The sequence below is a fragment of the Pleurodeles waltl genome, chromosome 4_1 (assembly GCF_031143425.1).
Source record: "Pleurodeles waltl isolate 20211129_DDA chromosome 4_1, aPleWal1.hap1.20221129, whole genome shotgun sequence".
Classification (NCBI taxonomy): Eukaryota; Metazoa; Chordata; class Amphibia; order Caudata; family Salamandridae; genus Pleurodeles; species Pleurodeles waltl.
Genome location: NC_090442.1, coordinates 729775875 through 729800564, shown reverse-complemented (window position 1 = coordinate 729800564; position 24690 = coordinate 729775875). Strand labels below are relative to the sequence as shown.

General features: G+C 42.5%; 1 protein-coding gene across 2 annotated transcripts in view; it reads left to right on the top strand.

The window, feature by feature from the left end:
* The first annotated feature begins 13033 nt into the window (after positions 1-13033).
* Positions 13034-24690, top strand: part of CHCHD3 (coiled-coil-helix-coiled-coil-helix domain containing 3) — an 801596-nt gene continuing 789939 nt past the window's right edge. Inside the window, exon 1 of one of the 2 annotated variants that reach the window (XM_069229315.1) lies at positions 13034-13285. In XM_069229315.1, coding sequence (XP_069085416.1) covers positions 13205-13285 — 81 coding nt within the window. In that variant the 5' untranslated portion in view covers positions 13034-13204. The remainder of the gene's footprint in view (positions 13286-24690) is intronic. The other variant, XM_069229314.1, reaches the window with a different exon arrangement.

The window sequence follows — 24690 nt, the reverse complement described above, 5'->3', positions numbered from 1 at the left end:
AGGTGAAGTCTTCGATGGCTCTGAGACGTTTTAACAGGAGGTAAGCTCAGTTCAAACCCTTGAAAAATCTTGGAAAGCAGGATGTAGAAAGCAGAGACGATTCCTTTCAATCCCAGGACGCAAGCAGCAGGTCAGCACAAGAAAGCAACAGGCAGAGTGGCAGTCCCTCCTACAGCAACCAGCTCTTCTTCCCGGCAGAATGCTCTCAGTCCAGAAATGTTCTATGTGGTGTCAGAGGCCCAGGACTTATACCAATTTATGTCTTTGAAGTAGGCAAACTTCAAAGAAAAGTCTTTGTAATGCACAAGGCCCTGCCTTTTTCTGCCCTGGCCTCAGACACACTCAGGGGGTTGGGGACTGTTTTGTGTGAAGACAGACACAGCCCTATTCAGGTGCAAGTGTCAGCTTCTCCGGGGGTGGAGCCAACAAGATGGCCGACTAGACACGTTTCACTGTGCTCCGGCCGGCTATCAGGGTGCTTAGTTAGATTTCCTCAGGAGCAGAAGATAGGTCCTCAATCCCAACCCAGGCTACCCACACCGGATGGAATTCTCCGTTTCGAGCACCCTGGAAGGGGAAAGGGGAATGGAACAAAGAGAGACTGCCTCAGGTCTGCTTCTTCATTAACAAACAATAATAGTGGAGCACTCAAAATTTTCGTTTAAATCATTCGTGTAGTAATCAATGGAACACTCGGGAAAGGTGTATTAAGTCAATACATAAAAAAGGAGAGAAAGAAAACCAAGCATAGTGATATTAAATACAAAACCACATGGGTTGTCCACATTCTCTTGGTCATTAACATTTTTTTATAATGATACATTTCTATATATTAAAAAGGCAGTATGTGACTCATCATATCCATAGTTCATAAGATCACATAAAAACCACCAACAAACTTTTTTTTTTTTCTTTTGAAAATAAGACAAAGATTAATGTTCATTCATATGAAGTTCTGTTTGTCAATGGAACTCAGATGTTCAGTCTTAATAATACTTCGACCAGTAAGGGTAAGTTTCAGCCCATATGATGTTAATCCAGATGTTCAGTCTTTATAAATCCTCAACCAATAGAGGTAAGCTTCAGACCGTACGATGTTTTGCCGACACGTGTTTCATCCCATTCCGGGACTTTATCAAGGCTGATGAGATATTGATACCGATAAGAGAAAAAATTCTGTCACCTATTTCATATGTCAATTGGCTCACTGATGTTTATAACACCGAATTAGTATTTGATAGATTGCCAACTATCAAAGTCACCTTATAATCCAGTGTCCTAAGCTGTGTCTTTTATTCAAAATAACAATGCCAAACATATGTGAAAAAGACTAGAATGAAAGTATGGTCCAACACCCATAGATTCAAAGAACAATTGCTGAAACAAAGAGACTCCCGGTGATCCCTTGTAATGTAAAACATGCTTTGTTAGTATCGATGTCTAGAGGTAAAGAATTGAAGCAGAGAAATGGCCACAAAATCCCATTAGGTAAAGTTTCTAAATATACCTTATGTTCTATTTGTAATAAACTCCAAATTCATTAGAATCCAACTCTGTAAAATAAAGTCCAAAGATTTTGTAAAGTATCCCACATTTTTTTAACTGTCTAGAGTTCAAGATCTATATCCACACATATCACGTAAACCAACCTTGTTATTAGTTTACTTCTTTGCTTTTCACTGTCCTGGTTTAGCTCTTTATCGTCTCTTGTTCACCCGTATTTACGATTTCCAGACTCTCTATAAGGGTCTACATATCGCATATAGTATCTTGTGCATATCTGAGTGTGATGAACAACAAAAATGATTTAATTAAATGTAGTAACAGAGGACCAAAGAATTACAGAATCCAAAAGTGTTGATAAATTAATGACGCATTTTAACTAAATAAAAATCCATTAAACCATGCCCATACAATGTCACTTTCTCCACTAAGTTTGATTACATTTACAAAATTGTGAGAAGCCAAACTCAAACCATTGCGCGTCCACCAATATCATATATAAATCATTGATAGAAGTGATATTTATTATATGACTTCACATCTTATAGTAAGACTCATAACAATTTTATATGCCAATATCTATATAACACCTTTCATAATTTATCCTCAGAATGCCAGCCAACTTCAATAGATGATACCAATTCACAAATCAAAAAGATATAAAGTATATTTGGTAATATTAATAAAAAAACAGTAGACGATAGTTCAACATGTTTGTCTCATGTTATTTGGACAAGTTTTAACTCGAGAATCTATTTTAAAAAATGCACTTATCTGTCTAGAAATTGCATTCACGTTGTTATCTGAATTATTCTTACCTCTAACTTCTGACTTGTCCGACGCCTCGTAAACGGCGTTCGATGTATGCGACCAAACCCAAATCGGTAGAGAAGAAAAGATTTAAAGAACCCACTAACCAAATCAAACCGCAGTTTTGTGTTGTCAGGTGAATACTCAACGCAAGCTGTAGTTTCATTATCATGGCGGACATTTTGTAAAAGGCAAATTAACAAGTACACCTATTTTATGACACAAAAGCCTTTGCGACACACAAACAAAATTATCATGTTTTAACCTGCAATATTTTTCAAAACCGAATTATATGGTTGTATCAATGATTACAATTTCGGATCACACAACGTTTTTTCAAGAGTTCAAGGTTCCACAATTCCCTTGTAATGTATAAATTCATTCCCAACATGACAACTACCAACCAACAATTCGTCGACAATAAACTCACTTTCTCAAACTTATAGAAAACCTCATCGGCGGCGCTCAGTGTATGCAATCAAACCCTAATCGAAAAAGAGAAGCAACTTTGAAAGACCCACCAATCGATCCTCTGATGTATGTATTATCAAGTGAGTATATAATCTAAACAATATGTTAATTATCATGGCGGCCAATTATAAGCGGCAAACTAACATATACAAATGTTTTGTCACACAGATACATTTATCAAAACACCCAAAAAATGGTTCTTATTTAATTTTGAACCGCATATTTATTCAAAGTAGAATTGTATAACTATATTAATAGTTATATTTTCCAATTTACAGAACATTTTATATAAGTTATTTAAATGCCACAATTCCCTCGTAATCTGCAAAAATCCAAACCAAGCATAAAAATGCCAACCACAGTACAACAAATCTATTTGGTTCTGATCTCTACATTTAATCTCAAAATCACCACGCAAACTTATCACAGACTAAATCAGTCATAAAACATTGGGAAGATTTGAGTCGTAAAACGTACGCCATCTTGAGTGAGGCCATCCTCTATTAGTATTACATATTAACAGCACCCAAGTGTGTCTATGAGATGATAGAAAGATTGAAATTAGAGTGGCATTCAATAAATATGCGTGAGAATGTTAACATGAAACATTCTATGATTATATGACATAGATGATCGACTATATTACAGGTTGTTTAACATATCTTATGACCTCCAATGTTATAATTAAAACATCTGAATTTATTTTATTAAATTACCATGCACACAGTATAAATTCAATACTGGCTATTGTATTTATACATTCATCAGTAATAATTACGTCATTTTATTAACACAAATGCTCACACAACCAATTATTTATAGTATTCATAGAAAATGGTGCATTTCATCGTCTATATTAATGCCCTTTTCAATAGATTTTAATCTAATAATCCATCTAGCCTCATTTTTTCTAAAATCCATCATTCTGTCATCACCCCTAGGGTGTACAGAAGTATGTCTGATACTCACATATTTTATTGCTGGGATCTCCAGTACACCATGTTTATGACCCATGTGACGTACTAAAGGCGATGTGAGGTCATTATTCCGTAATGAACGCATATGTTCCTGAATTCTTTCTTTGAGGGGCCTGATGGGACTGCCCACATAAATTTCACCACATTTACATAACAATATGTAAACAACAAATTTGGTATTGCAGTTTATAAATGTCTCTACCTTGTATCTATTGCTCCCATTAAAGCTAAAATCCATGATTTTATGTAGAGCTATATTACACATATTGCAGTGTCCACATTTGTAGAACCCACAGACCTTATTAGGAAGCCAAGTTTCTGTTTTCTCCTTCATCGGAGGTAAATAGCTCTTGCAGACCAGATCTCTGATACAGATCTTATTGAAACATTACCCAGTGAATACAAAATAAGAGATATAGAAAACATTCAAACTTTGCTCTCTCTGGATAGGGCAGACACCAGTGATTCAGATAGACAACAATTCAGGCAAGATCTTACGCTCAATAGTAAAGTCGAACCCAAATCCAAGTTCACACCAGTCTTGCCCATCGATAATGTTATAGACACCTTTGGAAAATTGGTTAAAGAGGATTGATTACTACACTAATGATTTAAAAGAGAATTTTGAGTACTCCATGTATTTGGCATTAACTGGTATCTTTTCCAGCTCACACATGGTGGCAACAGATGTGTTCTAGTGTTATTGAGCATCACTAATTGATATATTAATTTTTCAAATATCTTTTTGGATGTGCGGCTAATCTAAAGTCATTGTTGCCATGTTGTTCTCTGCTTCTTCATTAACTCAGACTGTGAGGCTCTTCTCCATTTATCTTGGAAGCGGCCCCTTAAAGATTACAACCACAATTACTAGGGGCACATTGTTCTTTTCTAATCCTTCAACATTACTACAATCAATTCAGTTTTCTTCTACAAATATCTCAGCACCCTTTAGCTGAATTTTCTGAGGAATTTGCTTTTCTCTTTCAAGTGGCATATGTTAATGTTAATCATATATACAGTTACATTGAGGACTATCTGTATGTTTGAAGTAATAGTCAATTTGATTTTTCTCTTGTTGAGTTTTACTGTCTCTTTATAGGCATATGTATCTGTTCATCTTTGCCTATACTTGCTTGGTTTTAAGTTGTTGCTATATATATACATAGATATAGAAATTAAATATTGTCATATGACTTATGAAAATGATATTCTTGTTGACTGTCTTTTTTATAACCATTTACAGGTAACAGTATCTTTGAAGCTCATTCTTGAGTGTTGCTTAAAATACCTCTGAATACTTCGGAACCTTTCATCTTTAAATAGTTAACAATATTAGCTGCTGCTTATTGGAAATGTTCTAGTCTTGCCGAACTGTGGATCCCAGCCAGAAACTCTCGAGAACACAGCTGACTACTTTGGAAATTTCTTCGTCTTTAATTAGTTAACAATATTATCTGCTGCTTATTTGAAAGGGTTTTGCTGTATCCGAATCTTGGAACCCAGCCGGAAACGCTCGGGAACACTGCTGACTACTCTCGAGCTTTTATAGTTTTTTTTTTTTAGTTGTTAACGCATTATCTGTGGCTTACTTTAATTGCCCCTCTAATATATGCGTTGCAGGGAAACTCGCTGGAAACTTTTACCTCACATCAAGCGCTCTCTCAAAACACATCTGGAATCCAGTTAGAACTCAGTTGAAGTGTGCGGTGCCTGAGCAGCGCGTGCATATTAACAGCTTAATCTCAAAAGAGCAACAGCAGAACTGCAACTTGTCCCTGAACAACCTGGTGCCCATCTTGGATTTATTTTTCTGTTATTTCCGTGTAATGCCTGTAATACAACTCAGCAAACTATCTGCCAATGAGGACATCGCTTCTTCCACTGCGGATACTTCTTGATCTGCAGATATTTTGTTTTTCTTTTACCCTTCACAGGAGTCAAAACATTGCAACAATGAGGGTTTTTGACACTGGCCCGGTTAAGAATCCTAAGTAATCCAGAGCAAAATCCTGTGTACGGCCAAGGAACATAACCGGGGGACATGCCCGGTATGTGAGCTGCCGAGCCGATCCCCTGCAGGAGACCGGCGAGGCCTAAAATTGGGGCGGGTGAGCCCTGAGGTGCAGCCTGGCTGGCCTCGGCTGCAGTGGAGCAGTGCTTCTCTGGGCCGCACCGCGCATATGGCCCGGCCTGACTGCTGTGTCACCTGAGGTCGACGAGAGTGGCAGCCCCCTGAGACTGCGTGGAGACAGGGGAAGGAGGCGACGTGACGGCGGCTGGCAGGGTGAGCTGGCAACTGGGGAACACCGCTGAGCAGAGACTGCAGGCCCTGGAATCCTTGGTACCACCCGGAAACAGGGGCAAAGAGCCCCTGTCAAAGTAAGGAGATGGGAGGCAAAGTCAGCGGGAGCGGCAGAGAGTGGGGCCTGTGCTGCGGGGAATGGCAGGCCTACAGTTGAAGAGCCACGTGTAGAGGAAAGCTGTGAAGGCACTATTAACAGTGATTGGGGGGAGTGCGCTCAGACCACTCTTTGCCCTCACCCCCCCTAGAGTACCTTCGCTGGGGACCGAAGGTGCTGGGATGGAGCCCCCCAGCTTATAAACTATGTGGCATTAATTAAATGGGCCCAGAGTGCATGAACAGTCAAAAATATCCCGTTAATGTGGCGATGATACCTGGAGACATGAGGGAATGAAGGAAGTACCAGCGACAAAGTCACCTGAGCTGGGGAGTAAAACTTGTACAGTGGAAGCCCATGCGTGTGACAGGTGGGGGCATGGCATGACAGATCTCAGTGGCTGATTGACTGGTGGATGGTTGAGGGAGCTGCTGGAGCTGTGTTTTGGGACTGAGAAGACTTTTAGAGATTGCCCAACAGACTACTAGAAAGGCTTGTGAAATCATACTGTGCTGGTTCTGGCTAGAGTGTCAGAGGCTAGCACTGGAGACATGGGAAAGAAGAAAGGAGGGTGGCAATCCCAGGCCAATAAGATTGCTAATTATGCGTAACACTGTGGGGAGCCACGACCCCCAGGAGCCCTCCATGACTGATATTCTAAACTAAATAAAAGGCACATGCACTGAACTGGTCACCAAAATTGACACAGTAACAGTGGATGTTACACTACTGCAAGCAGACCTGCGCAAAGGGGCAGAGAGAGTGAAAGAGGCAGAGGACGCCATTGGAGTGCTTAACCGAGAGGTGGATACCCTGAAAGACACTGTCTTATTGATTCAATGGCTTATGGTGCGACTCGAGGACTGGGCGGAAGACGTGGAGGGCAGGTTCTGCCGAAATAATCTACGCTGGGTGGGCTTTCCAGTGGGATTGGAAGGACGGAGCATAGAGAAATTTGTGGAAACATGGCTGTTCACGATAGCCCCCCTAGAAGTGCGTTCCTACTTTTTCAATGTTGAGCGTAGCCGTAGGGCCCTGATTCCTCCCCCCCCAGCCGGGGGCACTGGCGCATGCCATCATTGCCTGTTTCTTTAACTACAGGGACGGTGGTGTGATCCTCCAACAGGTGCGGAACAATAGACAGCAAAGCTATGATGGACACCAAATATTGGTGTTTCCGGACTACACCCAGAAGGTGCAGAATCTAAGAAAATCCTTTATGAATGTCAAGACAACGATGCAAGATTTAAACCTACACTACAGCTTAGTGTTTCCGGCAAAATTTGGAGTAATTCATATTAACAAAGTTCATTTTTTTACTGACCCGCAAAAAGCGAGAAACTGGGTAGATATGGTGTCCTCAAGTGCGGGACCCCATCAAGTCTCTGAGATGGACAGATCGGGAGCACGTAGGGACCAGCGTGTAAGGAAACGTGCCCAGAAACTATTTCAGAGTGGCGCCCCAGCTCTAACTTCAACGGGTAGAATTATGGTGCAACCGGATGGTACTCTAGCTGATGAAGGAGACGAACTGTGTGGTCAAGACGAAACTGGAGGGCAGCACAGACACTCTGACTCAGATACAGATGTTACAGGGAATTGTCAGCCTTGATAGTGTTGAAAAGACAGAACTGCCTACCGCGCTGTGGTTCTAGGAAATGAGGGGAGAAATTACAGCTGATACATTAAAGGGAGATGATGGCACAGGTCCTGAAAGTGACTCCTGCTGGCTGAATCTGTTCAGGCCGTGCATGATGATTTATGTGTTAACAAGAAATGTTAAATGTCCTATACCAATGTGCGGGGCTGTTTGGCCCTCTACCCCCACAAGGGTGCATGCGGAGTCCCGACCTACTGGAGGCTCTGCCTCATGGTTTGGCTGAGTGATGACCTCCGACAAAACGTAATGATACACATTATTGGTTAATAGGTTACTAATCTAATCTGTTTTTAATGCCTACTAAGGGTCATGAGGCGGGGCCCTTCGGCCTCTAACCTATTCTGGTTCTTATGGGAAGGGGCCAGGTCACTGCCTATGAGTGGGGGGGAAGTTGGGGAATGTTTGTTTTTTAGGTGTTCAACAGTGGGCTTTATTGCTTGTGATGGTTTTTAGGAAAGTGTGCTTCTTGGTCGTGATTTGCAAAATGATTGTGTTAGATATATGTACTAAGCTGTAATTATGATGGACGCTTATACATGAATATCATGGAATGTGCGAGGTTTGACCCAGTCAGCTATGCGGCGCCAGGTACATGCCTATCTCCGTCGCAATTGTGTTTCCATAGCAATGCTACAGGAGACACATATGTGGTGGAGCTGTATCCCTAGTCTTCAGAAACACTGGAGGAGTCAATTATATGCAACTTCTTATTCTGGCTATGAGAGGGGAGTATTGATTTGGATAGCCCCTGGAGTTCCATTCCAACACAAGGGCCATGTGTTAGATCCAGATGGCAGATATGTGGTGTTGTTAGGTACCCTGGAAGACCAGGAAATATGCTTGATAAATGTATATGCCCCAAATGTAGACAGTGGGACTTACTTTGGGGATGTAGTGCGGGCTGCCTCCCCATATCTGACAACAGAAGTTATTCTGGCAGGAAACTGTAACTGTGTCCTACACGATATGTTAGACTGGTACCACCGTGGCAGTGTACGAAACCCCACCTGACTAGACAATTGGTAGATACCATGCAAGAGCTTCAGTTGCAGGATCTCTGGCGTCATAGGAATCCCACTTTTAGAGAGTACTCATATTACACCCCACCAGCAAATACTTACAGTAGACTAGACTATTGGTTGGTGTCTGAAACCTTGTCCCCACTGATCCAGACCATTGCATACTTGGTTATGTGTTATATCGGATCATTCGCCTCTCCTAGTAAAATTGAATAAAGGCTATCCATTACCTGCAGTCCCGATGTGGCAGTTGCGACCGGAGGCCATGTCGGATACTCCGTTTGAAGGGGCAGTCCGGGATGGGCTGATGCAATACTTTGACGCAATCTGGGGAACGTCCACGACCAGGGGACGTGATTGGGAGGTGATGAAGGTTGTGCTCAGGGATCTTTGCATGCAGACTACTTACGGTGTTAGGCGTCAGCTCGAGAAGGATGTTCTTGATCACAAAGCCAAGCTCCGCGACTTGGAGAAATGCCTACCAATGCAGCCGCAGAGTCTGGGCGAATGGCGTCAGACTCGGTGGTTGCTCCTAGATGACTGGCGACGACTGGAACGTTATGTTTATAGGGCATACCGCCAACGGCTGCATGCGGAGGGTGATAAGGCGGGTGCACTTTTGGCGCGCCTGCTCAAACAACAAGCTAACCAATATGCCTGTCACTGCCCTAGTAGATAATACAGGTAGAAGAGTATATACACAGGTAGCAATTAATACGGTGCACACCTTGATGGGCTATATGCTTTGCCCTGGGGTGCCCCTCCCCCCCGGAAGCTGGGATGGCCTTCCTGGGCAGGGTCACACTGCCTCGACTGACGCGGACTTCCAGGGCTCTATTAGATGCTCCTCTCGATAGGGAAGAAATACAAGGGGCCATAAAACAGTTTAAAACGCCTAGTTCTGGTGGACTCCCAGCAGAGTTCTATCAAAAATATGTTGATTTTTTTGGGAGAAACTATTGGTAGTATACCAAGAGGTGTCTGCCCGTGGCTTCCTGCCCGATTTGATGAGGGAAGCTTGGGTGGCTTTTATTCCGAAGCCACTCCATAGAGGCCACTGTCGCTTCTGAATGTGGATATTAAAATACTAAATAGCGTTCTGGCAGCATGCTTGCTCCCTCATTTAGCCTCTCTTATACATGAGCATCAATGTGGTTTTATACCCCACCGCAGCACAATGTTTAATATTCGTTGCCTCACCCATATATATCACACATATCTGCAGTGGAGGGAACCAGTAGCATTTGCGCTCCCGGATATAGAACAGGCTTTTGACTACTTGGCTTGGGGGTATCTTTGGCAAGTTATGGCCAAATTCGATCTGGGCCTGAAGTATATTGCTTGGGTCCACCTATGGAACCAGCACCCAGTCGCTCAAGTGTAAACTGGGGAAGTGGTGTCTGAGGTTGTTCAATTGCAGAGAGGGACAAGACAAGGCTGCCCTATGTCCCCTCTCCCATTTGCTATGGCAATGGAGCCATTGGCGGCGCACTTGCATGAGCTGCTGAACCCCTAGGGCTTATGCATTGGGGGTCTACTCACGTGTTATCTCTATATGCGGACGAAGTGCTAGTCTATGTGCGGCTCCTAGAGGCATTGATTCCTGTTCTTTTACATGCCCTGGAGAAATTTAGGGAGTGTTCCGGACTCCGGGTAAGCCTCCGTAAATCCTACCTGTTCCCGATGGGCGCTATAGCTAGGAACCAGATCGGTACACTCCCGTCTGTGGGATTGCCATGGGGAGCTGAGGGTCTTCGATATAGTAGGGTGTGTACCCGCCTACCTTTTTTAGGTAGACAAATGCTTACGACTTCTTGTAGGCAAAGGTCAAATGCCAGTCTCTGCCTTCTGAGGGAGCTTGGTGTTTACTTTTTTTCTCTGACTTCAAAGTGACAGAATTTATGTGACAATCCTGCTGAGTAGCCATGAGAGTGGAGAGGGTGTAAGATGTTTTTTTTCTAGCACACAACGAGAAAAAGACAACTGTGCTGATGTTTCAGAATACATCAGTACAAATGAAGCGCAGTTATTTTTGTAATTCTGGAGTGTGGTGGGAAAAAATATTTGAATACAAACAAAACAAATCAATACACTAGGTGATGACTTTTGCACACATTATTGTTTGTGTGCAGTGCAAACGTAATGGTCATTTCAAATGAAAATGTGTTGTCTGTAATGGCAGTGTGCTACCACACCATGCATACTCCACTCTATGCCATTCCACTCTACGCCACACCACTACATTCTACAACATGCCACTCCACTCTACGCCACTTATTCCATGACGCAACACTCCACTCCAATCTAACCCACTCCCCTCCACTCCAGTCTACCCCACTCCACTTTGCTAAAATCTATCAACTACAATCTACTCCACTTATCTGCCCCACCCAATCCTACTCCAAACCTATCTACCCCACCCAACGCCAATCTAACCCACTCTACCCCAATCCAATCCACCCACTCCACAATATACCCCACTCCAATTTACCCTGCTTCACTCCAATCTACCCTACTCCAGTCAATCCACCCTACCCCACCCTAATGTACTGCACTCCACCCAAATCTACCCCAGTCTAATCTACCCCAATCCACCCAACTTCAGTGTACCCCAATCCAACCCACTCCACTCCAGTGTACCAGACTCCACACCAGTCCACCTCATTCCACCCCACTCCAACTACCCTTATCTACTCCACCCCAATTTACCCCATCTCCACTCCAAACTCCATTGCCATATATCCAACTTCTCTCCACTCTTATCGACCCCACTCCAGTTTACAACAATCTATCCCACTCCACTCCACCACACTTCAATCCACCCAACCCCACTCCACTCTACCATACTCTAATCCAATCTACCCCGCTTCACTCCAATCTACGCAATACCAATCCAATGTATCCCACTTTACTCCAATCTACCCCACTCTAATTCACCTAGTCTACCCCATTCCGCTCTACCGCAGTGTATCACACTCCATTACACTGTACCCAATCTACTCCATTTCACTCCGAATCCACCCCACACCACTCAAATCTACCCCTCTCCGGTCTAGTCTAACCCACCTCACTCCACAGGAAACTACCCTGCTCCAATCTACTCAATCCACCCCACTCAATCTAATTTACCTAACTTCAAACTACCCCATGCCAATCAACCCCACACCACTCTATCCAACTCCACTCCAATCTACCCCACTTCATTCCAAATTACCCTAATATAATCTGTCCAATCTACCCCAATAACTTCCGCTCTACCCCACTCCACACCAATCTACCCCTCTCCACTCTAATGCTAACCCACTCCACTCTACCCCAATCCACCCCACCCCAATATATCCCACTCCACTCTACCCCACTCCAATCCATCATTCTCCGCTCCAATCTAAACCACTCCACCGCAATTCAATCTACCCCACTTCCCACCTCAATCTACCCCACCCCACTTCCATCTATCCCATCCACACCCACGCAGTGCTACCCCACTCTACTCCAATCTACCGCACTCCACCCTACGAACGTTTAGAAATGCTGAACAGCAGCCGCACTAGTGTACAGCATAGCTAAAACACACTGCCAAAGACAATAGCTCTCGCATATGCGAGACCTAATAACTTCGCCAATGTTTGTTTTTCTTTGCTGGCGCGCTGGTATTTTGCAAGGAAAGGTTCCTTGAACACCCGAAGGTCAGTAACAATTGAGCAAAAGAGCTGAAATCTGAGCAACCGGATACAGCACTGAAAAACACAGCCAGGATGGACTAAATCCAGACGGATGGCAACCCCGACTCCACTAAGGGGCTAGAGGGGCATAAAGGACATGCTGATTTACGTATTGCTTTGAGGTATTGTGTGCCTTGTGTTTAAACAGGTCAGTTAAACAAACATGTCAGGAACAGGTTTGCAACATGTCCCCTCAGTATGATTTATTATTAGCGAAACGTACCCGTGTGAAACAACACTATAGAGCGATGACCTGTGTGAAGGGGCATTCTTTGTTGAGAGAACAGAAATGTTGGTATATGCTCAGGTGGTTTAACCACACGTGCAACAGTCAAACACTTGACTGTCCACCGGCTCCTGCTGGAAAACTTCTTCCCGTCTACTATTCCAAAAGAGCACCGCTTACACCTCTCAGCCAATGATTGCCAGCCTTCTAAAGCTCTCAGCCAATGGCGACGCACGTTGTTTTGTAGTGCAAAGGCCTGGCGGAAGGGAAGGGCAAACTGTCAGACACGCTGTGTGTTCACCTTTCGCTGCCCGCTACTGTCTGGCTGAGGCTGACCGTGCCCGCCCGTGACCGGCAGAGGTGACCTGCAGCTCGCAGCCTCCTCGCCTCTTACGTACTGCGAGCTCCGGCACAATGGGTGGCAACAGCAGCACCCGGCGGGTCTCCTTCGAGGCAGACGAGAATGATAACATCACTGTGGTGAAGGGCATCAGGGTGAGTGCGCCCGGGCATTAGGGGACAAGGGGTGCGAGGTAGCACTAACTTCCTAATACAGCCCCCCCCCCTTTGGAAAGTGAAGCAAACCCTTCTGTAAACTTACTGAGGGTGAAGCAAGTGATGTAAGGTACTTTCCTCAAAGTACTCTGGTTACATTTAAGCCTGGCTCCATTCTAATCGGGTAATATAGCAGCTTTTAAAGTGCTTTCCATAAGGCTAAATCCATGAACTTTGCGCATATATTGCTTTCAGATGCTCTTTGTATGACTTATGAATAATCAATATTCGATCCCGTGAAGGGCAATCTAATTTTGTAATATTTCCTTTAAAAAAGCAATGGTCAGTGTAAACTTTTTTTTGGTGTTTACATGTCTTCTTAATAAGGGAATTTGTTCTTTCTGGATTACTTCCAGGCTAGTAATTTCTTGTTCACAGGAAAATCATTACTTATTTTTGACGTTTCTAGAAGTGAAATGCGCTAGCTCGTTACTGGAAAATAATTGCATGTGATTTTACTTTCCAAGAGCAATTTCCTGCAGCTAGTGGTATGAGGAAAGATTACTTTTTTGGTTTACTTGACAATATAGTAATTGAATGCAATCGGGTGTGTTGTTGAAAGTATTACGTCAAAAACAGTTTCTTGTGGCATCTTCGCAGTTCACAGTTGCACTGTTCAGACTGCATTTTATCTCCGAATTTGTAGTTTTGTTCTAGATGCTACTCTTATAATACCAGGCTTAACAATGTAGAGGAAACCGCCTCGCCACGTGCGTCAGAAGGATCATAATAGACTGTTGCAGGGCAGCATGAGACTTCAGGATCAACACCATTTCTATACGTTTACACTACTCGCCGCCAGGTTTGCAGACACGTATGTTTACGTTTTTTTTGTGAAGGACGGCTCAGTTAAAAGTAAAAGTGACTTTAATGTGAGGGAGAACCCAAATGGTGGTCCCTTTCCAGACAGTCAGCAACTGACTCATAATAAATTTCCCACACAAGCACCATCCATGGAAATAGAACAATTCGTGACAAGCCAGCTATATACTGCCTCCATCTCCTTCTCAGTGACATCGTCAGTCTCATAAAGGTTTTGCAGAAAAGTGAACAGAAGACCTTTATTAAAAAAAGGCCCGTGCTAGTCCTGTCACCCGATGTGTTCATTTTACATACCCACTCAATCGTAAACGCCCCTCCCCCAACCAATTTGTCAATAATGCCTACCCATCAACGATGCCTACTTTAGCAAGTGAGAGCTGTTTCCCTCAAGGCAGGGTAATGCTTTGTCAGGTCGCTGTTTTCAACCTGATGCATTTTTTTTGTGACGTGCTGCCATGTATCTGCTTTATTTTCTTTTGCTGGATGCGGGCATTTCTCTGGTTTAGAAAAGTTACAAAGCTGGGTTTTATTCTTGGTGCTCTTCACCTTGGCTAGAAGAGTTGCACGAAGAGTGTGGTTTGGTGGTTGACTAGTAAATTTACTGACATGGCCCAAAGTATATGTATGATATAATGCTATTTGCTTGGACTCATTCCCTCAGGCAGGCGTTTTGCTGGTAGACCAACCTCTCCTTGTTTGCTTGCGTCACTAGAATGTCAGCGGATGAGGAAGAACATCATTGGATTTGACAAAAGTAGTACGCTCTGCTTCCTTTCTTGGCTTCATGTGTGTAGGTAATTATGTGAAGGGCATAGTGAAAATCAATCTGTAAAACAGATTTTTAGATTTTCACTATGTAAGTATGGTTTTGGTGACATCATACTTTATCCAGTAGACCATAACAACTTATAGGGTGGTTTGCACCACTTCCAATTCTTAGGGTCCGATTAATCTTTTTCTCAGAGTCTCTAGGGGTGAAGAGAACAACATACAATTATAAACATTAATTTCAGTGCAACCCATTTGGCCACACATTCAACCTCGAGACAGATTTAAAGCTTAAACAATTTTATTACAGACTCAAAGTCAAACTTACATACGAGTCTCCGAAACATACCGTAACTATAAAGAATCACCAAAGGTGAGTCAAAACAATGCACCACATGAAATTTATTCAGCATATGAAAGATCAATATTTTAATAGCAACAATAGAGAAAACACGGAAATGCATATTGTGCTTTGAATTCAAGCTTGAGTTCTCCAGCCTAACCATCTAATCTAAGTCCCTGACTATTCTATGTGAAAAGAATTTTAGAGAATGGAAATAGTGTCCGCACTACAGAATCCTCTGTAGAGGGTCTGTCAAGAGAAGTGTTAGCAGCATAAAGCCAGTCTAGCAAAGGACAAGAAGTCTATACCTCTTATAGATCCGCTCTAGGAAAGAGACAAAGCGAATCTGTGTCTGTAACTGACTAAACAACACTTAAATCTTTGCACCTTTGAGAGGCTGGCCTCACAGCCAAGGCTTTCAATTGAAGCAACAAAGTCATAAATCACACATTTAATTGACACTCATCCTTTCAAGTTGCATGTGTTCGTCCTTGGGTCTCTACTGCGCTCCACACTGCTCTTTCCATCTTTGTTAACCCCTCTTCTCAGGCCTTCTTATCTAAACAGCAACAATACATTTCTCCATTAGCTAGTACTACCACCCCTGCAGTTTAGAGAAACATGCAGCAAAACAGGCTTCTCATGGAAAGTTTAGACCATTTGAAGAAATTCAGGCCTTCACTCCGGCCAAGTTAATACAGACGTAAATGTGTCCTTGATTTAATTGAGTATATATAAATTTCTCATAAATCCATGGATACAAAATGGTTTTGGAAGTACCGTTCCTAAAAGACTATAGCATAAACATACTTGAGTAATGATTATTAAATGCTGTTTACATGGAAACATTAGCAAGACTTTACTCATACGTGCACTTTACTAATATGCATTGCAGTACACCATGTTACATGAAAGCCATTTACATATGTTATACAGTAAGCTGATTACTCCTTTGTTTAACATTCTGAAAAAAGATAATGGCAAAGCCAAGTTATGGTCTCTCAACCCCCTCTCTGATGATGTTTGAAGTCATCACAAACTTATTTTCTCTTGCATGAGACTCTCTAAAACCTAATTGTCTTGATCAACTTTTGCCTAGATCAGTGGTTCCCAACCTGTGGTCCGGGGACCCCTGGGGTTCTGCAAAGCCTCCTCAGGGGATCCGCAACTGCTTAGAAAATTAAACAATATTGACAGATTAGGTCCCCAGCTTTAAATGATGGCTTAGTGGCAGGGGGAGGGGTCCCTGGTCTCCAAAAATGATTCAGTGGGTGTCTCCGGGTTCTAGTAATCATAAAGGTTGGGAAGCATGGTTTAGATTCTTCCAGACGCTTCATATCATCATTATATTTACAATGATTGCCGTTCAGTTCAACCTCTCCTCTCTTCCTCTCTTTCTGCATCTTCATTCTCTGAAAAACCTTAGATGCGACCAACAGAACCATTGCCACTATCGCAATAATCAATAATGGCTTCAGATTAAAACCTACAAATCCGCTTCCCAAGTTTCCAAATCATCTGCCTATAGAGGAATAGCCATTTTCTATTGCTTCCCAGGCTGCTTCCAACTCCTTCAAATCTTTTGTATATTCTGGATATATTTCTCCAAATTCTTATTCAGAATATTAGTACAACATTGTTGAATCTTAAGCGTCTGGCAGACTCTGCCCTCTTTTGCTAGCAATAAGTCTAACACGAGTGTATTTTGTAAAACCATTGATCTTGTCACCACCATCTCTGTGTTTACAAGCAACGAAAAAAATCGCTGTGCTAGTAGCTAGCTTAGCCACTATTGTAGTCAGGTTTCTAATTTACAGAACATTCAAGATCATCCCTACTGATTGGATCAACACACCAAAAGTGTCTCCAACTATTTCTGAAGCAATAGCTCCTCCCTTAGCTCTAGGTTTCATCTTCAACACAGAATCCTCAAGATGTTCCACATGATAAATCTTTAGAAATTCTGTTGCCATATAACAAGTTTTGTTAACTTAAAATATGCATACTGTCCACAAATAAAACATACTGTAGGAATCACAGGATCCTTTACATCCAGAAAGAAATCACTCTTGCCTCTAACATCAGACATGTTCACAATCACTTTTCCTGATCAACAGTGGGTGTATGTAAGTAACTCTGATCAATGTGAATGCACAGTTTTCCTTTGTGTTGCCAAAATAAAGTTAATGCCAGTAAAGTTCCTTGCACTTGGTGTTCAATTTCTTCCTTATTCTAGCTATGTTGTTTTCTGAACTCTTTATTTGCTTTTGATCTGGACCCTAATTCTCTTCTTTTGTCTTCCACCAAGTTAAAAAATGTATTTTCTGTGTCTGTCAATGGAATGGTCGAATTATGTCAGTGTGCATAGGCAGTGTGTAAAGGCTTCAATGATGTAAAATATTTCCCTGCTATTTCTGCACCTTTAAAATATAAATTTTGATTCAAATGCTTAAGCAAGGGAACCTCTGGCAGCACTAGGTCATAATTTGAAAAAATAGTATTGGAAGCTTCCCTCATTGTTAAATATGCTCAATAGAAGACTACAAGAAATGCCGTAAGTCAACAGAATGTGATATGATATGTAATACCTTCCGATAAAGAATCAGATACTATGTACAAACATTGCAATCCCTAGCATTCATCATATTATTATATTCATACACTTAAAATATATATTTTTTGAATAATCTATAGTCTTATCTAGGTGTAATATTTTCTCATCTAACACATAAATGTGTGTTTAGGGTTTAAAGACTTCGGGGAAACACTATGGGACAACTCTTTCTTTACGGAAGGTGTAGGAGAAAATGTTCCTATTAACAGTACCACTAATATCATAAAGAAAATATGCACTAAAGCACCTATTAGGTACCTATGTCTACTTTTCTGATTTGGCTCCATTATGTTTTCAGAATCAGGTCTATTATCAGCTTGATGCAGCAGCAGCAAAATATATCTTCGTTTATCCAGTAATGCGAACAGCAAACAGTGTTCAAAAGTTGAAAAGTTCATTAACGTATGTACAGATCTTCATGATAATTCATAGTCCATGTTCTTGTAAATGATCACCCTTCTCTTCTTCTACTCGGGCCTAGGTATTTTCCTCAATTCCCTGTCTCAATCAATATAAATGTCTCTAATGTTCACACAAGCCAAGTTCAGGAATGGCAATGAGAATTTGATGTGCAGCTCATTCACTAAATTCAGTTCAAGGAGGTTCAGCTGAACCTGTATGTTGACTCCAATATTCCCAGTACTCACTATCTATCTGTTTCATTTACAAAGTAGGTCCACTCAGGTGAAGAATACCTATGACCAGGCACTCTTGTTCTCATTTACCTTTCACTTAAGTCTCAGTTCTCGGTCTCTTCAGCAATCGTCTGAGGCACACATTCTATGGGAAAAGTGACTCTCATTCTCTCTTGCCTTCTGGGCTATCGGTCTCCAGCTTCCACTCGCTCTCTTCCAGCACAGAGTCCTTGGTCAGGGCCTGATTCTGAGTTTGACTCATTCACCACTGAATAAGGCTCTGTGACATCTGTTTCAGCTTTGACTGTAGCTTGTTCATGACCCCTTCAGCCTAACCAAGGACTGTTTCTGTCTCTTTCTGGTCACCAACAGCTTGGCTAACCTGCTCCTGTTGCCTCTGTCTCACCACAGATTCTTCTAGAACAGGTGCTGTCAAATCAAAGGGACATTTGACTCCGCGAATATGGGAAGCATGAATCTAGTTAGGGAGACCTCCACACTTCACAGCATTAGTGGTGTTCAGGGTCACCTTGTACTGCCCACGCCAATGGGGCTCTAGATAGTCTTACTGGTGTGTTTCTTCACCATGACCCAAATGCCGAGACTGAGATCATGGCACTGCTCTTGATGCGGAGGGGCTGTAACTGATGAGACACAGAACATACTACATTAGCTAGTCCTTTGCAATGGATGGAGGACCATATCATGAGTAATGTTCACAAGTGCATTCACAGGTATTGCTGGCAGCCTTATCACACTCCCCATAAGGATCTTGTGAGGGGACAGTCCAGTCTTTCGTTCAGGTACACTTTGAAGACAAGAGGCAGAGCATGAGGCCATTTCAAAGACGTCGAAGCACACACTTTCGTCAACCTGGATTTCAGCGTCCCGTTCACTTTTTCCACGAGACCTGAAGCCTCAGGTTTATAGCTGCAGTGTAATCTCTGTTCCATTTGCAGTGCTGCACATAACAATCTTGGGACCTCATTGATGAAATGAGTTACTCAATCTCATTTTAAAGTGGTAGGGAAAACTAATTGAGTAATCAGTCTATTGAGTATCTAATTGAGTATCAGCCTATTAGAGGCCCTCCAGTTCTCTAATAGGGCCAGCAAAATAAGATGTACCATATTGGAAGGCACACAGACGTGACAGGCTGTTAGGGGTTGGGTTATTTAGCTTCTGTCCTGTCTTTTGCTTCTGAGACCCTAGTATAGATATGACGGGCTGCTAAAGGCTATGTGTATCTATTAGCCTCTATCCCGTCTTGTGGCCATGAGGCCCTTAGTTAAATGGTGTCTAACCCCGTGCCCTTCTACTACCTTCAGGATCAGGTAGGAAAAATAAATCTTCAGAAGAGCCCACAGATATGACCTGTTGGTAGGGGTCGTTGGAATTAAGAAGCACTTACTCCAGCTAGTCACCTTAGGGCCCTTAGCAAAATTCTCAAATACGAGGCACCAGTTGTCCCCTTATTATTTAACCAGTACTTCAGCACATTACACCATGCTGTTCCACTGCCTCTGGGCTTTTAGTAAAAAATTTAAGTCAAGAGGCTCCACTTGCCCCTGCAGACTATACTATAGCATTCTAGTACTTTATGCCTGCAACTTGCTCAGGCAATTTAATGCTTCGAAGAGGTTACTCACTTGTTTGCCATTCTGAATCTGATATCCGGAGGATGTCATAAATTCCCTCTGGGACCATAGTTGTCCAAAGTCATGAATGACACCTAAGCCGTACTGACTATCGGTAAAGATTGTCACCTTCAGTTGATCTGAGGCACTGCTTGCTCTAGTAAGAGCAATCAGCTTAGCCACTTGTACAGAGAATACTTCTTGAAGCCAAGAAGCTTCCACAACTCCGGAAAGTGTGCAGACAGCGTAAGCTTCTCTTAAGCTTTCCCACTGTCTCATGAACCATCCACAAGGAGCACAAAATCAGATTCAGGCAATGGTTCATCATTTATGTCTGGTCTTGCCTTGGTGCTCAACTCAGTAACATCGAGACAATCATGGTCACATTCACAACCATCATTGCTTCCTTGACCCAGTACAAGCAATAGAGTAGAAGGATTCAAAACACCACAGAGCTTGACAGTCATGTCTTCTGCAGGCACAATAACAGGCTCATACTTGTGAGCTGGCTGCTTGTGAGATGTTGAGTCTTAGTTCTAATCAACAATTGTTCAACAGAGTGGGGAACGTACATAGTTAATGGTTGACCCAGAACAATATTTTCATATCTCTCCTTCCAAGTGCTGACTGCAGCCACCACCTTAAGGCAGCCAGGCAAGATAGAAGCTACAGGATCCAGTATGGCAAAACAATAAGCCACAGGTCTCTTAGCATTTCCATGTGTTTGTGTCAGCACTGAGAGAGCACAGCCCTACCTCTCACTGCAGAAAAGTGAAAAAAATTAGTTCTAATCAGGCATCCCTAGAGGCGGGGCATGACCGAGACTTTCTCTCAGCTCTAGAAACGTGATGAGACAGCCGTTATCCCACGTACCTGATCAGACACATCCTTGTCTGTCAGCCTCTGTAAGGGCTTGGCCACCAGGTAAAAGTTGGATATCCACTGTCTACCGTAGCCCAACATTCCCAAAAATATCCTGACTTCTCTCTGTGTGTGGTTGGTGGATCCATCCTCACAATGGCTGAGATTCTCTTTTGTGACACTTTTCCTGCTACTCTGTCAGTATGGTTTTCAAGATATTGGACGTCTTTTTGGCAATACTGCAACTTTCCTGGGGATACCTTGTGTCCACTTTCAGCTATGTGGTTCAGTAATGCAATAATATCCTTTCGACAAGCTTCCCGGGTATTCAAAACCCTGCATTTTGGATCTGATTAGCTGGATTTAAGCTACATTCCCGTTTCAAGTGTCCCAGCTTATTGCAGATGTGACAAGGAGTTGACCTTTTAAAACTATTTACATCCATTTCTGTACCAGGGTCAATAGGGACTCTTTGACCTCTACCCTGCATTGTGTTTGGTGTTTACTGGTATAAACTCTGCATCGCCCCAACATTACATATAACTGGGGGCATCTGGCTAGTCCTTTGAGCTGCCTTCATCTGAGCAACCCTGAGCTTTTCCTTCAACTTCTTCTGTTTCATCTCGATCTCATCATGGCAGTGGTTAGCGTACCACAAAATTTTGTCAGTTGACTTATTCTGCTACCAAATCGAATGTTGCTGGGTCCTCATACTGATCTCTGGCCACAAACCTTGAAACAAAATGCCCCATATCCTTGGCCTCTAATGTCACCAAACCACTGTACTTTTTGAAAGCTTGTAGTAAGCGTTCATAATAAGCTTGAATCGACTCCTTTGATTCCTGAGTCTTCCTGTCAGTTTTGACCCAATCAATATCTTGGGGAGGCATCTTCTCTTTAAAAAACAACATGACGTGCAGATACTTCATCACCAATGGCGAAGGACCTTTTAGTTAATGCATTTCTATTTGGTTCTGTCCCGGGCCACTGAACAGCTATCTTACATTGCATTCACAAATTACTAGTAACAACACTGTCAAATAGCATATTCAAATAAACCCACAATACCTGTGATATCTTCACAAATCTTTAAACCTGTCTAAACCATTCCACTGGTTTCTCCCTCAGTTTGGGTAAATTGTTGGTAAAGGATGCAAGATCAGTTCTGTTTCATGGTATGTGCACGTAACCTCCACAAGGTACTTCTCATAAGAGAAAGGTTGTAAACCACCCCCCAACCCCACACCGACGTGTTTCTCCCGAAGTTGTCTTTACCTTCTTCTTTTTCACCCATTTATTTTCCCACTTATCTAACTTTTCATTTCCTCATATTATGGGTTAATTCCTTAATTTGAGTTTTCATCCCTGGAATTCTCATATCACTAATGACCTTTTCATTGAAGCTCTTTTGTAAAGCTTTGATTTTATTCAGATTCACTCCATATTTGTGCACTAACTCTGCCAATTTATCGTAAGTTTGCCCTTATTGTCTGGTAACATCCCTGCATATAAATGTAAGTTAATCTTCCTGATATGTGTCTAATTGATCCAAGCTAATATTTCCAACAATCATTACATCCAGTTCAATGGTAAGCTTCTTTACATCTAACATTCTTTTGGTGATAACTGAATGGTCCCCTGACTCACTTCAGTACTCACACTTTTTCTCTAGATGGAGTGCTTTCATTGAAAGCTTACACCAACTCGCCTATCTCCTTAGCACTGATTGTTCGAGTCACTGCAGGTATGCTAGGTCTAATGTAATTTCCCAGTGCACTGTTTCCCAGATTAAATGGTATTTCCTATGTGGAGTAGCATTGGTGGATATTTTCTGATAAGTATCTCAATAGGTACTTCCTGACATATTCAAGTTCAAGTTTGTACTAGCTCCACATGGAGTACTAGTATGCATTGGTATCAAAGGGACAAATTCTCTAGCATGTGGGCTATTTGAAACTCCTCTTAGTCCACCAATAGGATTGGGCACAGTCAAATTGTAAGTGATGTTCCTGGATCCGTCTGTTTTATACGTAGGAACTACAGGGCCAAAAGTAACTGTAACAATCAGACCATCTACAGTGCTTACTGTGGGATCAACTGGAACACACTCTTTTTAAAACCTTTACTCCTCAATTCATGAGGTATATTTGCTGGGTTGGCTCCCACAGGTCTAAGAGTCATCTTAGTTGGGGCTGTAGCAAAAATAATCGTCTCTGGACCACCAGCACCATTGCTTCCACCCTCATCCCTGGCTTCATTAAATCGAGGAATGCGTTTGGACAGTAGTCCTATCACTAGCTTCACTCGCATCGTCCGGTCCCTTTGACTTGTTTTCCTTTTGCCTTCCTGATCTCTCCCTCATCACCCTCTCCCTATGCGTTCTCAATGGTTTTGGTTGGATACAGCCTAACTCCCTCTATGATATCTGTCCTCCATTTTTTCTGCTTAGCATCCCACCTAGCGTCCGCATAGGTGCATATAGCTTTTTGTGCTCTACCCTGGTATTTCTCTCTCTCTGGCATGAGCAGCACGCTCCCAAGCATTGAGTGCTTTATATTGTGTGGGTCTAGGAGGCGGCTTCATTTCATAAAGTACCCTCCTCAAATTTTCAAAAATTCTCAAATTAAATGTGCCATATCTTGGAAACCTTTATGCACCCTCTTTGTCTTTGATCTTGTGTCATTCACCAAGCCAAATACACGTGTGTAGCCCTACATTTATCACCGTATAGTGATCTGGGGTATGTTTGGGAGGTTCCTTCTCACCCTCTCTGCTAGGAATATGAACATCACCTTACAACAAATCTTGCATAACTTCAAAACACTTAATTTTCTTAATCAGTGTCAACAGTTTTTCACAAGCTCTGTTTCAGTTCAAAACAGTGCTGTATTCACAATAGCTTATTGCAAAACCACCACCACCAATCGCAGCACAAATTCCTATGACATGTCAGCCAGTTGCAGCACGGCACCACACCAACCGACCTATACCAGCGTGGCAAACTGTGACATAGATCTCACTCTTTGCAGCAGTTCCCCCTCCCTTAAAATCTGCACTCACACTCTGTCACCAAAATATCACACACTTACAAAAATACAACACAATAACTATTTTCTGTTAAATAGCTTTCAAACACACAGAAGTTTCCAAACACTTTGAATGAAACCTCGACGTGCGGGGTTTCATCTAGATCAGTACAGCTTCTCTCTGCCTGTTAAGAGCCACTATATTAATCACCTTGCATTCACACAGTTAAGTCCCTATCTTACCTGTGCTGTTGAGGATGTCTCACAACAAACACAACCACTTAGCAAACAATTTACTATAGTGTTTTCTACACCTTTTAATACTATCCTGGGATCTTGAGTCACCTCGGACCGATCACCTCTTCAACTTCTTTATAAATCACCCCTCACACAACAAACAAAACTTCTCCGCAAGACACCATCCAGACTCCCAAACACTGCAAACTAAACATGGACTGCTGCACTTGGCAACCCTACTTATACTCACACTTCTGCCACCAACACAACTCTACCCCAGGCTTCCGCAATTTCGCCAGTCCTCCAAATCTAGACATAAGTAGCTGGGATTGGGCTCTCTGACTAACTTCTCTAGAACCTGCTTTCAGTTCTCCTCTCTTCAGAGAGAGAACCATCATTGTT